Source organism: Pristiophorus japonicus, chromosome 21, assembly GCF_044704955.1.
Source record: "Pristiophorus japonicus isolate sPriJap1 chromosome 21, sPriJap1.hap1, whole genome shotgun sequence".
Lineage (NCBI taxonomy): Eukaryota > Metazoa > Chordata > Chondrichthyes > Pristiophoridae > Pristiophorus > Pristiophorus japonicus.
Genome location: NC_091997.1, coordinates 84861658 through 84880965, shown reverse-complemented (window position 1 = coordinate 84880965; position 19308 = coordinate 84861658). Strand labels below are relative to the sequence as shown.

The 19308-nt window shown below is 42.4% G+C and overlaps 1 protein-coding gene across 3 annotated transcripts in view; it reads left to right on the top strand.

The window, feature by feature from the left end:
* The window catches only part of LOC139234157 (fibrillin-1-like), a 602997-nt gene that overhangs the window by 287164 nt on the left and 296525 nt on the right, over positions 1-19308 (top strand). For all 3 annotated transcript variants that reach the window (XM_070865155.1, XM_070865154.1, XM_070865156.1), the window contains one exon: positions 1194-1319. In XM_070865155.1, coding sequence (XP_070721256.1) covers positions 1194-1319 — 126 coding nt within the window. The remainder of the gene's footprint in view (positions 1-1193; positions 1320-19308) is intronic.

The window sequence follows — 19308 nt, the reverse complement described above, 5'->3', positions numbered from 1 at the left end:
CTTGCACCAGGGAGGCAGCATACTATCCTGGAGTCTCGATTGCGGCCGCAGAAACGTCTATCTATTCCCCTTACAATAGAATCCCCTACCACGATAGCTCTCCCATTCTTTTTCCTGCCCTCCTGTGCAGCAGAGCCACCCATGGTGACATGAACTTGGCTGCTGCTGCTGCCTTCCCCTGATGAGTTATCTCCCCCAACAGTACCCAAAATGGTATATCTGTTTTGGAGGGAGATGATCACAGGGGGACCCCTGCACTACCTTCCTTCCACTGCTCTGCCTGATGGTCACCCATTCCCTATCTGCCTGAGTAACCTTCACCTGCGGTGTGACCAACTCACTAAACGTGCTATTCACAACATCCTCAGCATCGCGGATGCTCCAGAGTGAAGCAAAGTAAGAGCAGAATGTTCTTTATGAACGCTGCTGTTGATGATGAGGATTGAGTAAGAATGTTTGGAGACTGGCCGAATTGTAACAGTAGCAATCACTCCAATGTAGTCATCAAAGGGGAAAACAACTAGATATTTAAATGATGTAGCAGGTTACAATTACATTTATGAACCTGGTAAGATCATTACATTTTTTTGTAGCACTGCAGGCAAGTCCTAGAAATAATACTACTGGCGTTGGCCCACTCAGACGCCTCTGTCCAGACCTCTTTCCTTGCTCTGCTCTGCCTTTTTCAGTAACCATCTCTAGTATCTGGAAATCAGGTTGCCATAGCTGTTGACACTCTGCCTGCTTCTCTAGAAATGCACTTTCCACGCACCATCAGTGAGAATTCAACTTCCCCTTTAACAGGTGCATAGACTGGCTTTAAGAAGCAGCAGCTCCAAGAGATTTGACACCCTCTCAAACAGTGAGATGCTTATAAGCAGTGTAAATAGCGCTGGCAGTTCGTCATTCAAATATAATTGAGGCCTGACCACCAAAATGCAAAAGTAGCAAAGATAGTTTATTAGCCCTCAAGTTTTCTATGTTCTATTCACTGTATATGTTAGGTAAGTTTATGGACGCTGCTGTTGATGATGAGGATTGAGTAAGAATGTTTGGAGACTGGCCGAATTGTAACAGTAGCAATCACTCCAATGTAGTCATCAAAGGGGAAAACAACTAGATATTTAAATGATGTAGCAGGTTACAATTACATTTATTTTACTAACTGTGAACTCTTCTCTTTTATTGTTTAGATGTTGATGAGTGCGCTACTATTCCTGGCATATGTCACGGAGGTGAATGCTCCAACACAGTTGGCAGTTTCTTTTGCAAGTGTTATCATGGGTACCTACCCACTGCAGATGGTTCAAGATGTGTAGGTAAGTGGTACCACATGGGAAAATAAATTGAATAGGGAGTTCAGGCTAAGTCAAATTGAGGCAGTAAATGCCATTTTCCAATCTGGTTACTCAAATATTGTTTGTTTCTAATTTTTGCTGATTGTCCAGCAAATCAACTGAGTTTGATGATTAAATCTTATAAATGAGTCTTTTTAATTTTAAATGAGTTTGTTTAACCGTTTCATTTTAAGAATGAGAAACCTAAAGGCTGTCATGCAGGACACTACCAAGATTGAAGAGAGTTTGAGAGATGACAAAGGCCTTGAGCTTATGCCACGGGATAGATTAGGTTAATGCTTCTATTAAATTAGCAGAGAAAGGAATTTCAGACTAACACATTAATATTCCATGGTGTAATTTCAGGGTCAAAGTAAATTTAAAAAGTAGTATTTAAGCAGTGCCAAGTTTGAATTTTGAAAGTCTGGTGATTCTCGGAGAATGGCAAGACTGAGCTTGAAGGTAAGGAGTTGCATACTTTAGAGGTCTTTGGAAGGAATGATTTGGGGTAAGAGATGATGGAGTGAACCATAGTTTTAACACAAGAAAGATGAAAATATTGCAGAAGATAGTAGTAGTTGGAGCTTGAGGAAAATGAGGAAAGCTCATAGCAGAAATGACCATCAGAGTATCGATAAGATAGAGAGGAAAGGGTTGTGGCAGAATGGTTTGACTGGCTGAAACCTAGACGAAGGAGAAATTTCTTATGTTCTGCTATCCACTTCTGCTGAGAAATGCGTTGGCATAAATAAATGCAGTGCAATTTGCTTTGCTTGTTACTTTTGATTTATGTTAGATTGCTAAACATTAATCATTCTAAGGATGCCAAAATGCCCAATTTGTATGATGCCAGAACATCTGAACGCCTGAACATCTTGTATCTCAATAATCTTTTTTAAATGTTCTGACTATTTTAGAATTCCTTGTTTTAAATGTTACTATTTTGAATTTCTTCAAATATTATAGAAAAAAAATGAATTGTACAATAAAAATTTGCGCAACATGTCTGTCCTCCAAAAATATTTTAATGGTTAAAATTACATGCTTTGTTATCTTTTCAAATTTTTTTAACGAAAATGTTGTTTTAGTCAGCAGCATATATGCAGTGCTGGGTCTGACTTTCCCTTACTTTCTGAGCATGGAGGATGTTAAATGCTGATCTTACTGTTACCAACACACTCAGATTGCTCGGAAAAGGCCCAGTGTGAAAAGTTACATGGAGAATGTTAAGAACAGTGAGCGAGCAACAGTTAGTGGGGCCAAAGTTGAGCTTATAAAATTAATGGGTGCTAAGTGTGTAGCGCTCATTTTTTATGCACTACGCAGCCTTCTGACTTTCGATAATGGGGTCTGAGATGCACATGCACGCTTCCGATAGGAAATGCATAGATATCATCTTAGAAAAGGGGTTTGTGTGCGCACACCTTACGTCCACTGGCAGCATGCAGAGCAGGCAGATTATGACGTCAATCAGTGTGCAACACTGATTTGATGCCAGAGTTACCATTTTTTAACTCTAAACTCGAACCTATGTCCTGTCTTAACTTCGCATAGCTGAACACAACGTTAAGTGGAATGAAGGACCCACCACAAACAAATCCAGTATATTTGATTCTGTAGTGAAGCAGTGCAGGTGCTTGTTTTGGTAATAAGGAAGGATAAGATCAAATGGGCTGTAGAGTTTTCTTTATTTAAACTGATTTTGTGTTTAATTTTCCAAATGTAGTGCACACAAATGTAGAAACTATTAAATATTATTCTGTAATGCCTAATTGATCCAAGTTTATTTGCCATTTTTGGCAAGTTTATGCCTTAAAATAAACATACCAACATTTTTGGAGGTGAATTCTGCTGTGTCTACCCCATAATGGCTAAACTGTTTTTGGTGATGTGATCTGGGGTCACCAATCTTGATATACAGAATAGGGTTCTCTGTTACGATCCCTCAGCCATGCTATCAGTTAACTAGATATTGGGCAGAAAAAGGGTGCCCTTTTATGCCAGGAGTGACCAGTAGCACTGAACCCAAAGAATATCTAGTGTAAAAACCAGAAAACTCTGATATAAGTGAAGTGTTGATAGAAAGCACTTTATGGTATGCAATCTTGGCCCATCTATCTAGTACATACAGCTTATAGAAAGACTTACAGATATTAAAATGCTATTTTCAACCTTTCTGAATTCTGAAATAATTTTTGGCCCCTTATGCAACAGTTTAAATGGCTGCAACCCCTTTAAATTTTACAAGCCACCCTTTAACCTGCTATTCCCAGGTCTTCCAGATAGGTTTTGCAGTGTTGAGCCTGGTCTCCACCTCCTTTTATGCATACTGGTGTGATGTCTTTTGAGGATGGTGCCCTAAAGTGAACAGAGCAACCACCTTCTCATGCAGCATCACCTCTACTTTGCCAGTCATCAACAGGAGATTCAAGTGCTGTGCCGCTCCATCATTAGCACGCAGACTCCATTGTTTGAATCTTTATTTGTTGTGCTAGACACTGGATAGTGTTGACAACCTTTTTTGCCCCAAATCTGGAAAAGCTGCAATATGTATTTGAAATACTTTCAGCCTCTTTAAGGGCTAACACAATTTTTTTCCCATGTTTGGCCGTATTTCTTTTAGCACATTAATGCAAGGATTGCTGATGTGCAATGCCCCATCCTATCGAACTGTCAGTGGCAGGCTTAATATGGGTAAGGTATTACCACTGTTATTAGAATTAGGCTGAGCCTGAAAAAGGTACCATTAAAGCCTAAAACACCGAGTACTGTGCTCTGCGTAATACCACTTTAATCTCTATCAGGCCTTTGAAAAGACTCTGCAACAAGATTCTAGGTAACTGTAAATTTCACTGCCTCAGGAAAAATCGGTGGAAGTGACTGGAAGATTGTGTATTTGTAGAGCAACCGACCCATAGGCTTGAGTGATGACAGTTCTGCTCAATCTGAATCTCTTTGCACGATGTCCCTCAGAGGGACCAAAATCATTTTCCTTTGAACTGCAAATCTTTCCACTTAGGTATGCACCTCTTCTGAATTGCTTTTTTTTCATCAGAAGTCATGTTGCACGCAATCTATTTCTTGAAAGAAAGAATCGCAGTTTCGATTCCAATGAAAGTCCTGTGAAAAATAATAAGAGCACACAAAGTTTTGTGTGGGTTTTAAAACAGACCTGATTAGATCTAGACTCCATCAGTGGCAGAAGACTAAAGTCATAGTGGCTGAACAGAACAAGTTATAAAGTTTATTGCCCCTAATAATTGGCAGATTTCTATCCATTGTGGAAATCTTGCCAAATGAATCACATATAGCCTAGATGTTTAACCTGGTGAAAAAGCTGGACAAAATCCAATTTTGCGCCTGATACAAAACATGCAGAGAATATAAAATAAATTACATGGAAAATAAACTTTAGGAACAGAAATGAAAATTCAGTTTTCATCCTTTAGCATTGGCGCAGCAACTATTGCTGATTATTTCAGTACAGCAGGAGCTTGACGAATAGATGGTTTGGGAGTGCAGAGGGTTAAGAAGGGCCACAAATCACAGTCGATATTACCCATGGCATTCGGTATACTGCAACAGGATCAAATAACTGGACATGGCAGAACAATGGCAGACACTCGGGTTCAGTAGGAAGAGTGTAATTGAAGTGTGTCACATACCCCACAAAGGCAATTGACCATCTGCTAGGCACTATTACTAACCATGTAGGTCACCTATGCCCTCAGATTTTATGTCACAGAGATTTTCTAGATCACCACAGAAGGCTTACGGGCACTCACAGGGGTCATCACATAAATTAGTCCATTGTTAGTTTTGCTTTTGAAAATGTGATGCATTAGCCGTAAAAACCTGCAAACCCACTCTGCTGCTGTAATAGTGCTGGAGTGGGACTTGTGCCTGGCACTGTCTGAATACTCGGGAACAGACAATTAACATATAGTAGTTGGATTCCTGTGCCAATGTTGGTGCAGCTGTGGTACCTATTGGGTGTGAGGAGGAGCAGACATTTATGGCGTTAGGCAGCCACTTGGGTCCGATGCTGGCGGGTGCATAAATGGGACCCTTTCACAGAAGTCCACTTTCATTACAACAGCTGGTCATGGTGTAAAGTCTTCCACCCACTCTAGCCCTGGACACTCATCATTTTGCAGTTACTCCACCCTCTCCCACATGCCCTCTCGAAGCTCATCATGAACCCCACTTCCCGCTCCCTTAGTCTCCTCCTCACTCAACTTGTGCTCCTTGCTCCCAGGCTAGCTTACCTTGTCACTGGCTACATTTCTCAGGCACCTTTCCACTGCCATTCAAAATTGCCATTATCACCCCGTCCTCAAACCAAAACCATCTTTGCCCTGACCTTCTGCTGTAACTACGGCCTATTTCTAGCCTCCCTGTTCTCTCTAAGGTTCTTGAACGCATCATTGCCTCAGAGTCCTATGACTATATTTCCTGGAATTCCCAATTTGAATCCCTCCAGTCTGTTAATCGCTCTTCTTACAGTGCTGCAATGGCCTTAGCACACAATCACAAATAACTGTGATTGTGAATGTGCTGTTTTATCCTTCCTTGTGCCCTTTGACCTCTCTGCAGCATTTCGTGCATAAGTTGGAATGGTGACAAACCTGGTCAGAAGCCATCTATGCTGAAACCTTGCCTTAAGAGTGAGTTACAGGATGGCTTTGTGGGAGAGACCCTCGGCCTGTTCCAATAAGGCTATTGATATAATGGCATGCAGGGTTACAGTTCCTGCTCCCTAGCCCACAGTTGCAACCCAACGTAGAAGTGGTTCAGGTAGGTCTGGTCTCAGCAGGCATACCTGCCTGATCCTGGCGGGACTGGGGCCTGTCTGGAGTTCAGACTGGGGTCAGGGCCTGGATCTCTGATGCTGAGGCCAAAAAGTGCTTGGAGGACAGTTGAAATGGACCACTTTATGAGGAGTCCGTTTGGGTACCCGGATTGCTCTTCAGTGGAAATGGGATGGTTATGGGGCGGAGGGTTGTGGTGGAAACTGGCATACCTTCCCTCCCCAAAGCTGACCAGATACCACAGAAGTCCCCCCCACCCCCACATCGCTCCCACCACAGCACCAAAGGGCTTCTTCATCTGCTCTGCCCCTTGAATTGTGCGGGGACGGTAGGGAGGGCGAATTCAGTGGTGAAGTTCCATTGCAGCATGATCCTGGCACAACTGCTTGGATCACACCCTTGCAGATTTTGCAGACCAAGATCGTGGACCATATATCAGAAACTGGGTCAAGACAGGTAATATTATAAATAAGTGGTTCACGCAGGGCTGCGAATATCAGACTTCTGAGAGGGAGGTAACATTGTCTCAATAGCTGCGATTGAATACTAAGGTTAAGATAGAAACATAGAAAATAAGTGCAGGAGTAGGCCATTCGGCCCTTCGAGGCTGCACCACCATTCAATAAGATCATGGCTGATCATTCCCTCAGTACCCCTTTCCTGCTTTCTCTCCATACCCCTTGATCCGTAAGAGCCATATCTAACTCCCTCTTGAATATATCCAATGAACTGGCACCAACAACTCTCTGCGGCAGGGAATTCCACAGGTTAACAACTCTGAATGAAGAAGTTTCTCCTCAACTCAATCCTAACTGGCCTACCCCTTATCGTAAGACTGTGTCCCCAAGTTCTGGACTTCCCCAACATCGGGAACATTCTACCCACATCTAACCTATCCCGTCCCGTCCGAATCTTATACGTTTCTATGAGATCCCCCCTCATCATTCTAAACTCCAATGTATAAAGGCCCAGTTGATCCAGCCTCTTCTCATATGTCAGTCCTGCCATCCAGGGAATCAGTCTGGTGAATCTTCACTGCATTCCCTCAATAGCAAGAAGGTCCTTCCTCAAATTAGGAGACCAAAACTGAACACAATATTCCAGGTGAGGCCTCACCAAGATCCTGTACAACTGCAGTAAAACCTCCCTGCTCCTATACTCCTATACTCAAATCCGCTCGCTATGAAGGCCAACATACCATTTGCCTTCTTCACTGCCTGCTGTACCTATATACCAACTTTCAATGACTGATAAACCATGACACCCAGGTCTCGTTGCACCTCCCTTTTCCTAATCTGCTGCCATTCAGATAATCTGTCTTTGTGTTTTTGCCCCAAAAGTTGATAACCACACATTTATCCACATTATACTGCATCTGCCATGCATTTGCCCACTCACCTAACCTGTCCAAGTCACCCTGCAGCCTCCTAGCGTCCCCCTCACAGCTCTCACCGCCACCCAGTTTAGTGTCATCTGCAAAGTTGGAGATATTACACTCAATTCCTTCATCCAAATCATTGATGTATATTGTAAAGAGCTGGGGTCCCAGCACTGAGCCCTGCGGCACTCCACTAGTCACTGCCTGCCATTCTGAAAAGGACCCGTTTATCCCGACTCTCTGCTTTCTGTCTGCCAACCAGTTCTCTATCCACGTCAGTATATTACCCCCAATACCATGTGCTTTGATTTTGCACACCAATATCTTGTGTGGGACCTTGTCAAAAGCCTTTTGAAAGTCCAAATACACCACATCCACTGGTTCTCCCTTGTCCACTCTACTAGTTACATCCTCAAAAAATTCCAGAAAATTTGTCAAGCATGATTTCCCCTTCATAAATCCATGCTGACTTGGACTGATCCTGTCACTGCTTTCCAAATGCACTATTTCATCCTTAATAATTGAAACCAACATTTTCTCCATTACTGATGTCAGGCTAACTGGTCTATAATTAAACGCTTTCTCTCTCCCTCCCTTTTTAAAAAGTGGTGTTACGTTAGCTACCCTCCAGTCCATAGGAACTGATCCAGAGTCGATAGACTGTTTCAAAATGATCACCAATGCATCCACTATTCCTAGGGCCACTTCCTTAAGTACTCTGGGATGCAGACTATCAGGCCCCGGGGATTTATCGGCCTTCAATCCCATTAATTTCCCGAACTCAATTTCCTGCCTAAGAAGGATATCCTTCAGTTCTTCCTCCTCACTAGACCCTCTGTCCCCTAGTACTTCCGGAAGGTTATTTGTGTCTTCCTTCGTGAAGACAGAACCAAAGTATTTGTTCAATTGGTATGCCATTTCTTCGTTCCCCATTATAAATTCACCTGAATCCGACTGAAAGGGACCTACGTTTGTCTTCACTAATTTTTTTCTCTTCACATATCTATAGAAGCTTTTGCAGTCAGTTTTTATGTTTCTGGCAAGCTTCTTCTCGTACTCTATTTTCCCCCTCTTAATTAAACTCTTTGTCCTCCTCTGCTGAATTCTAAATTTCTCCCAATCCTCAAGTTTGTTGCTTTTCCTGGCCAATTTATATGCCACTTCCTTGAATTTAACACTATCCTTAATTTCCCTTGTTAGCCACGGTTAAGCCACCTTCCCCGTTTTATTTTTACTCCAGACAGGGATGTACAATTGTTGAAGTTCATCCATGTGATCTTTAAATGTTTGCCATTGCCTGTCAACTGTCAACCCTTTAAGTATCCTTTGCCAGTCTATTCTAGCCAATTCACACCTCAAACCATCGAGGTTACCTTTCCTTGAGTTCAGGAACTTAGTTTCTGAATTAACTGTGTCACTCTCCATCTTAATAAAGAATTCTACCATGTTATGGTCACTCTTCCCCAAGGGGCCTCGCATAACAAGATTGCTAATTAGTCCTTTCTCATTAGACATCACTCCGTCTCGGATGGCCAGCTCCCTAGTTGGTTCCTCGACATATTGGTCTAGAAAACCATCCCAAATACACTCCAGGAAATCCTCCTCCACCTCATTGCTACCAGTTTGGTTAGCCCAATCAATATGTAGATTAAAGTCACCCATAACTGCTGTACCTTTATTGCATGCATCCCTAATTTCTTGTTTGATGCTGTCCCCACCTTACTACTACTGTTTGGTGGTCTGTACACAACTCCCAGTAGCGTTTTCTGCCCCTTGGTATTCCGTAGCTCCACCCATACCGATTCTACATCATCCAAGCTAATGTCCTTTCTTGCTATTGCATTAATTTCCTCTTTAACCAGCAATGCCACCCCACCTCCTTTTCCTTTCTGTCTATCCTTCCTAAATGTTGAATACCTCTGGATATTGAGTTCCCAGCCTTGGTCACCCTGGAGCCATGTCTCCGTGATGCCAATTACATCATACCCATTAACTGCTATCTGCGTAGTTAATTCGTCCACCTTATTCCGAATACTCCTCGCATTGAGACACAGAGCCTTCAGGCTTGTCTTTCTAACACTCTTTGCCCCTTTAGCATTTTGGTGTAATGTGGCCCTTTTTGCTTCTTGCCTTAGGTTTCTCTACCCTCCACTTTTACTTTTCTTCTTTCTATCTTTTGCTTCTGCCCCCATTCTACTTCCCTCTGTCTCTCTGCATAGGTTCCCATCTCCCTCCCCAACAGCACTAGCAAACACTCCCCCGAGGACATTCGTTCTGGTCCTGCCCAGGTGCAGACCGTCCAGTTTGTACTGGTCCCACCTCCCCCAGAACCGGTTCCAATGTCCCAGGAATTTGAATCCCTCCCTTGTGCACCACTCCTCAAGCCACGTATTCATCTGAGCTATCATGCAATTCCTACTCTGACTAGCACGTGGCATTAGTAGCAATCCTGAGATTACTACTTTTGAGGTCCTACTTTTTAATTTAGCTCCTAGCTCCCTAAATTCGTCTTTATGATCTCATCCCGTTTTTTACCTATATCGTTGGTACCTATATGCACCACGACATCTGGCTGTTCACCCTCCCTTTTCAGAATGCCCTGCACCTGCTCCGAGACATCCTTGACCCTTGCACCAGGGAGGCAACATACCATCCTAGAGTCTCGGTTGCGGCCGCAGAAACGTCTATCTATTCCCCTTACAATTGAATCCCCTATCACTATAGCTCTCCCACTCTTTTTCCTGCCCTCCTGTGCAGCAGAGCCACCCACCATGAACTTGGCTGCTGCTGAGTCATCCCCCTCAACAGTTCCCAAAGCGGTGTATCTGTTTTGCAGGGGGATGACCGCAGGGGACCCCTGCACTACCTTCCTTGCACTGCTCTTACTGTTGGTCATCCATTTCCTATCTGGCTGTGTACCTTTTACCTGCGGTAAGACCAATTCAATAAAACTTGCTATTCACGTCATTCACAGCATCGCGGATGCACTTCCTGCACACGTAGTCGTCAGGAACACTGGAAGCGTCCCTAACTTCCCACATAGTACAGGAGAAGCATAACACTTGTCCGAGCTGTCCTGCCATGATAAAACCCTTAGATAAACTTAAATTGGAACAATGCCAAAGGTTAGTTACTGATAAAAGAAAAAGAAAAACCACTGACCAATCACCAGCCAATCACTTACCCCCTTGGCTGTGACGTCACCTTTCGATTTCTTTCTACCTTTTTGCCTTCTCACCCTGCTGCAGCTGCACCGGCTGGCCTCTTGTAGGCCTCCCGACTCGACGCTGCTCCTCCTCCTCCTCACTCTCCCGCTCCCCGACTGCTGCTGATGGGCCTCTTGTAGGTCTCCCGACTCGGCACTGCTCCTACTCCTTGCTCTCCTGCTCCCCGACTCAAAGTAAAGTTTCTGTTTTAGCTATTACAATGGGCCTGAAATTCCGGTGGTTTCTTCCCGCGGGCATTCGACTAAAAATAGGAGAAAAGATGCGCACTTTTTGGTTGAACGCTCACCAGAGATTCTGGACTCGAGGCCTCTTCTTCTTGCGCAACGGAGCGCGTTCACATTGGGACGTCCGTAGGAGTCACGTGCGCCTGAACACTCGATCACAGTAAAGTATTTTCTCATTCATAGTACTAGGAGTTTTGTAAGTCCGAAATTCCTATTACTATGAATGAGAAACACACCCAAACACTAAATAAAAATTTTTTTAAAACACCTCACATAAATGCATTACAGAAATTAAAGTTGATAGAAATGTTTTTAAAAAAAATTGACGATGCTTTAAAAAAGTTGTAATTATGGTTTAAAATAAAATTACCTGAGTGGGCAGGGTTTTTAACATAAATATGTATTTTTAAATTTTATTTTTATGTTTTAAAACTCTTCCGTTGGTAAATGTAATCTATGTGCCTGCTTTTACCAGGCGCAAGAGTTTTAAGAAATACCACAATCTCTGCCGTGGGAATGTCCGACTCCCTGAGTGCGTGTGATCTGTCAAGCCAGAAACTCGACAGATCGGAAAAACTGGTTTTCGGCACATGCACATCGCACGCCGAAAACCGGCTTTTGCAATGTCTCCTCGGGTCTGTACACACTCCGTACGGATCCGGGGAGGCCGGACTTTCAGACCCAATATTTACTGATCTATAACATACTGTGAAAGAGTGAAAGCATCAGAGGGAGTTGATGTAGAAAGTTCAGGAAGAGCTGAAGATGTCTGTATAACAGCAGTAGCTTGTTCAAACTTTGTACTGGCTAATAATACAAAAAATTAAAGGACAGGTTAGAAAAAATTTAGCTGCACAGAAATTAGATAGTGTGTCAAATTCTTTGCTACAAACTGTTGTTGAAGCAGAGTCTATAATTCTTTTAGTGGCATTACATAGTTGCTTGATAAAGGAGGAATATTAAAGGATCTTGTGAGTAAGCAGAAAAATGGGATTAGATGAGGTACTTTGTGGAGAAAAATTAGCTGTTACTGTGCAGTAATATTCAATAGTTCTATGATATGAGGGAATTGAAGCATCTCTCTCAAAACACTATTGTAAAGCAGGAGATATTGCCATCCAATTCAGGCCATTCTTCATCCAAATACTAAAATGTACAGAAAAGATACTAGTGCCTTCAACATTTGAAAATAAAACATAAACAGGGCAGTACCTATATAAATGCAAAATTATATCTAATATTTGCAGAAATCTATAATGATCTTGATGTTGCATCCTTTTGATAGCATCAGCAACATGAATTCACTAACAATATATGTGAGCATAATGTAGTCTGTAAAAGAAAGATCTGTTTCTAATTATTGTCTGGCATGCTTAAGACATTGTTCTGGTGTTAGTAAGCTGCTGTCTGCCATATGACAGGCATACTTTCACATAGCACAATCCTTTAAATGCAGACTCTTGTACAGTTTCCACTTCTGTTTAACCCTCAATAAACACAAACTCTAGAGGGCTAACGTTCCTTACTACAGTACCTGTGGAATGCTCAATTCTGAGATGCTACAGAGAGGGAAAGGTCTGTGCCCACACTACATTGCCATGGGATTTTCAGAGCTTTCCTGAATGATTGGGCTTGGGTCAGTAAGGTGGGGGGGGGGGCATTCTAGGAGGGATCCTGCCTTGCTTTATATGTCCAAATGCAGTAGCATCCCAAAAGGCTTCTGGTTGGGCTTTTAAATTTGTGGAACTGTGTACCCCAGCATGAGTCATTGCCTTTAGGAGAGAAGGGATAAGAGGAGAGAATTGGGGAGAAAAAAATGTTAGAAATAATAATTAGAATTGCCAAACCTTAAGGGAATCTGAAAGATTACTTATCATGCCTGGTGCAAGATCTAATCTAAACCAATGTTGTGGTTTCAAAGCGACACCACCTTAATGAAAAAGTATTTGACAACCTTTTTTTTTCTGCAAACATGCTCACTGTATATTACCTCTAAAGTGTGTGATGTTATAATAAAAATTACAATACCAGTTTACATTTCGATGGCACTCCTCACATGCAGGAAGATTCTCCAAGAACTTTATATAAAGGGAAGCAAAACAGTGGAGCAGGAAGGGAAAGTAGAGGTGGTTATGGTGGGATATCAAAGGCTTGGTTGAAGTAAAAGGTTTTAAAGAGCTTTTAAAAAGCTCACAGGGAAGTGGCAAATCAGAGGAAACTAGACAGGGTGTTCCAGAAAGCAAAATGTTGTGACTAAATGGACAGTCATTGATGGTAGAGCAGAGATAATAGGGTCAAATAAAAGTCAGGAGTTAGAAGAGCAGAAAGATAAATATGGTAGGTTGGGGTGAGACCCTCAGGTGATTTCAAGGAGAAGGTGTGAATTTTCAAGACAATTTGCTGGGGCAAAGACGATAATTGCATCTTGGAGAGGGCAGTGGTTTGTGACTTGGTGCAAGTCATGACATAGGCTGAAGCATTCTGGATGAGTTGAAGCTAGTGACAGATACATCAGTAAAGTTGAGCCGAAAATACCGCCCATTTTTGGACGATCTGGACACCATTGCAAAGTCTAGCCCTTAGTCTATAAAATTTGCGACAGAGAGGAGAGGTCGGGGCTGAAGCATGCAATGTTGTGGAAGACGGTGATCTTAGTAACGGAGCATAAATTTACAGGTTTTTCAATGCATGGCACATAAAAATATTAATAACAATTTTTACGTCAAAATGTTAATTTATTTCAGCCCTGTAGATGCTGATTGCTCCAGTACTCGCATGCATTCATGATGTAGCATGATAATAAAATGATTTATTCAGTGAGCGTCTGAGCATTCAGAAGAGATTTAATAACACAACATTAAACTTTTAAACATTTAACCAGGGAGTGCAGAGGCTAACCACTCCCTTAACACAACCTCAGGTGAGATCAGCTAATTTGACACACAGGATTGAACCCGTAACCTTTTTGGTTTATGTGACCTAGCTCATCACTGACTAGACTTTAACCCATTCATTTTAAACATGTTAATGCCAATTTGAAAGTTTGAACAGCAGTCTCCAGGGTTTCAAATTCATTTAAATGAAAGCACAGTTGGTATTTTCTGTACTGAAGTTGAATAGTATAAGCACCTCCTTGAGAGGCCTAATGGCCTACTCCTGCTCCTAATTCTTATGTTCTTATGTGATACAATTTGGTAGGAAGAATGAGGAGAGACCATGCATACTAGATGGTACAATTTTAAAGGGGCTGCAAGAACAGAGAGACCTAGGGGTGTTATGCACAAATCTTAGAAGCTGGCAAGACAGGTTAACAAAGCAGTTAGTAAAACATATGGGATCCTAGGCTTTATAAATAGGAGGGATAGCATTCAAAAGCCAGGAAGTTATGCTAAACCTATAAAAAACATTATTTTGTTCTGAGCTGGAGTATTGTGTCCCATTCTGGGCACCACATTTTAAGAAGGATGTGAAGGCTTTGGAGAGGGTACAGAAGAGATTTACTAGACTGGTTCAGGGGATGAGGGATTACAGTTATGTGGATAAACTAAAGAAGCCTTCAAAAAAAATTAGATAAATACTTGAAGGAGAAAAAAATTGCAGGGATTTGGGGAAAGAATGGAGGTGTGGGACTAACTGGATTGCTCTTTGAAAGAGCCAGCGCAGACTCGATGGACCGAAGGGCCTCCTTCTGTGTTGAGAAATACCACCAGCGATGTCTCCGCAAGATCCTGCAAATCCCCTGGGAGGACAGACGCACAAACATTAGCGTCCTCGTCCAGGTCAACATCCCCAGCATTGAAGCACTGACCACATTTGATCAGCTCTGCTGGGCAGGCCACATAGTTCGCATGCCAGACATGAGACTCCCAAAGCAAGTGCTCTACTCTGAACTCGTCCACGGCAAACGAGCCAAAGGCGGGCAGACGAAATGTTACAAGGACACCCTCAAAGTCTCCCTGATAAAGTGCGCCATCCCCACTGACACCTGGGAGTCCTTGGCCATAGACCGCCCTAAGTGGAGGAAGTGCATCCGGGAGGGCGCTGAGCTCCTCGAGTTTCATCGGCGAGAGCATGCAGAAATCATGCGCAGGCAGTGGAAGGAGTGTGCGGCAAACCAGGCTCCCTGCCCACCCTTTCCCTCAACTTCTATCTGTCCCACCTGTGACAGAAACTGTGGTTCTCGTATTGGACTGTACAGCCACCTAAGAACTCATGCTAAGAGTGGAAGCAAGTCTTCCTCGATCCCGAGGGACTGCCTATGATGATGACTATTCTATGATTCAATGACTGTCCAGTGCAGAATCTGGTTAACCTAATAAATACCACGGTGGTGATAAAGTTTAATGGTGATTTTTTTTTTTTAGTTACCAGTTCTCAACATGCTGCTGCTGCAGAACGGAAGACAGTAGTTTCATGCAGTCAGATTCAAAATAAACTGGTCCATTTCAATGTGGGTAACAAAACTGCAATAGCACATATCTTCAGGATTTTTCCTGATAGATGGTAATTAGTAAGTGGCCAGTTTTCCAAAATTTTTAGTAAATGATTTTGCGAAAATAGTCCTTTTCTACACTCAATATGGCAACAATTATTTTCCTGCTTTATAACTTAATGAAATCTCACGTAAATGAATAATCATTCAGATAAGTTGACATCAGAGAGGTGCTTTCAGATGTGTGTGGTCCCACTGTTCAATGAACTAAAGTAAAATCAGCTGTTTCAGATCAACAAACTAAGCCGAGTTTAGTGTTAAATCCTCCCAGTGCAACATATAATAGCAACTTGAGTTCAACTATTTATTACATTGAAATACTTTACACTTAATAACAGTTAACAGAATAGTTATTATTTAGTTGTTTTCCCCATGTTACAAGACTAAAATGGTTTTGATAAATGTTTAGACTTTATTTTGAAATGCTTTTTAACACATTTTTAGAAAGTCCTAAAATTGTATTTGCATATTTAATATTCTAAACAAGGTTTTAGTTATGGTCCGACAGAATTTAAAAGGCAACAGAACCAGACATGTTCTATTTAGAATACTCAGCATCATGGGAAAGCACAAAGAAACATGTAGGACGAGCTGAACAAAAAGCAGGCATGCAGAAAGAATTAATATCAAATGTAGGTTGACCGTGGGTGTGCTTCATGTAGCACTAAACCCAGTGTTACTGATTTAGGTTTTGGCTCATATTTTCAAGATCCTGCTGACCCCTGGCAGTTATATTTTGATTTATATCATATTTTAGTTTCTCCCCCCCCCCCCCGCCCCTCCCACCACCACCCATTGGAGCTCTCCAAAATTGTTATATAGGCTCAAAACAGTAGCAGAGAGCTTTGCATTGTTACCGATGTGCCGCAAGAGGGTATTCTCAACACAACTGTCTGTCCTTGGCAAGTACAAGCATACAACATTCAGCCAGTCAGATACTGTAAGGTATATTTTCTGTTAACGCTGGGGAACAGAGGGCAATCTGACCTATATTTTGTGCATGGCTGTTCCTATCTGCTCTGCCCGATTTGACTCCCAGTTAAGTACTCATTATATTCTCCTGCCCATACATGTGACCACCTCTGGGAGGTGGGATTTAGACTACTGCTACAGTAATAAAATTCAGTTTAAATTTCTTCTGTCTCTTAAACATCATCCACAAACACGATAGCATTTAATCCTCAACTAGCACACTTAATTCCATAACTACCTATTACATCAAGTCTTAGATGTATCAGAACTTACTTGGCTCCTGGAAGAAATTTATTTTCAATTCCATCTCTTTCCCAGCTGTCCACGTCGACATTTATAACCACCGTCATGTTTTTACCCTGCGATTAACTTTATCTCCACATCCAAAACATAACCAAAACTACCTGCCTGAACATCTGTAACATTGGCTTCCTTCTTGACTCTGCCTCTGCTTTACAGCGGTTGAAACCCTCCTGAATGCCTTTAATGACAAATTTAATTTTTCCAATAATCTCCTTGCTGGCCTTCACTGATCCAGTCCAAAAATCTGAAACCCATTTACTTATCTTGCAGACTCATCAACCCTATCCTCACTTCTAAAATTTCTTTACCATGCTTTTTATTCAAAAGCCTCCTTAAAATTTATCTCTGATGATGCCTACATCCCCTCCCCTAAGCTCTACAGCCCTGCTTCTTGTACTCTGCTCTCCTATAAAGTATCTTGTGCCATTTTGTTATGAGAAAGGTGCTATAAAAATGGATGATATTTTTGGATAATAGAGGGAGCTTTAGTCTACTCCTTGATCCAATATATCTATGTCAGCCTGGCTTAGTTGGTAGCACTCATGAGTTAGAAGCGCCACTCTAAGTGGAGGATGGTGAGAGATTTATTGTTGGAGGTGCTATCCTAACAATGAGATGTTAACTTGAGGCTCTGGCTCCCTATTCTGATGGTTCATCATAGGCGGTCCCTCAAACGAGGATGACTTGCTTCCACATGAGTTCACAGATGTTTCAATGAAAGACCCGATGTTCTAGTCCTGAACTCCAATTGATGGGGTGGAAGGTGCCTGTGCCTGGATTTTTTTAACCTGTGGTGACCGTTGCACACCAGCCACCATTTACAGACTTATCACAGCTAGGCCTTTATCCAGTGGCATGGGTTCACCAGGACGACTGGAGACCTGCTCTGCTGCACGGATCTAGTGAGCACACATATCGCAGTGTGGGCTGGCCCGTGCTGCCCCATGGCCCTCGGCTCTTCTGGGCCCCGTACCCTCATTCACCGCACTTCTGCCACGATCTCTCGCCGCTCCTCCGCTACAAACATTTGCTGCACCTTCGCCATGATCCCTCACCGCTCCTCCGCCACAAAAACACTCGCCGCATCTCTGCCACGATCTCTCGCCGCTCCTCCGCCACAAACATACGCTGCACCTCCGCCATGATCCCTCAACGCTCCTCCGCCACAAAAACACTCACCGCACCTCTGCCACGATCTCCCTCCGCACCAAACATTCGCCGAACCTCCTCACAATCACCCACCAAATCTCAGCCACGATCTCTCGTCAAATCTCAGCCACGATCCATCATCACTCCTCCACCCCAATCACTCATCGCAAGTCCGCCAAGACCTTCCCGCTCCTCTGCTGTACCAGGGCCCCGCCGATGCTCCTACCCATGCTCCAAACGGTGACCTGGGTCCTGATGACGTCACCCACTCGCCCATCTCAAAGCCGTCACACACTTGTGTCAGCTCGTGCTGGAAGCTGCAGTGGCATGCTCCAGCTCTTTTTATAGCCCCAACCTGCGGAGATGTTCTCTCACAGGTGGATTTAAAAAATGCCATGGCATTATTTGAAGAAGAGCGTGGAGTTTTGTCCTGGTGAACATTCCTTCCTCAGTCAACACCACAAGAAATAGATTCACTGTTGATTTGAGTTTGTCTGACACTGCTTTGCGCAAAATGGCTGGCATGGTTGACTGCATAACAACAGCCACTGCATTTCAAAGCAATGTATTGTAAATATAGCAATTTGAGAGATTTAATGAGATGATATATAAATGCATGTCCTTTCTTCTTTCTTGATACTGATGTTGATGCCCTCACCTTGATGCACACAAAAACTCAAGAGAAAGTATGTATTTCCTTCCTACTCCACTCATTATTTTTTTATTTAATTAAAGTACATTGCACTCATCTATGCTTTCTGGTTGCCTACACATCATATATTCACACCTACAACAAATATACACTAGTTTATGCATATTGATAAATGGTTAGCTGTCTCTACTTTCCTCAAGGATTTTTAATCTGACAGTGCAACGTATCAAAGTTTAGGTGAAAAGTTCAAGTATAAACTTTTATCCTAACTCAGTTAAATAAAAAAAATGGCCTATTGTGATTCTCATGAAATGTTGATAGTCAAAGAAAAATTCATATAATTCATAGTACTAGGATACAGTCAGATTCGATAGCTATCAAATTAATTAGAACCATCAGAATGCGCTTGGAACATGACCGGGGAAAATTCTGAGTCAATATCAGTTTTAGTTCCTTTCTTATTACTTGACAGGCCATTCATATGTTTTGAACTTCAAATGTACAGATAATTAAAAGTATCTGCATTTGAGTGTGCTTCAGCAAAAGCACTCATTCCTGAAAAAGTCTAGAAAGGGGTTGTGTTGGAGAGTGTTAGTTTAGAATGTGAAACACTATTGTGGATAATAGAAGCTTCAGCTAGTTTTAGAGATCTGTCCTCAGTTTGTACTGTGTTCACTGAAATCTGGAAATACAAAAACAATTCCTGGTTATCATATTTCCAAAACGTAATATTTCTGTGTCAGCTGTTCCCATAGGTCTCTAC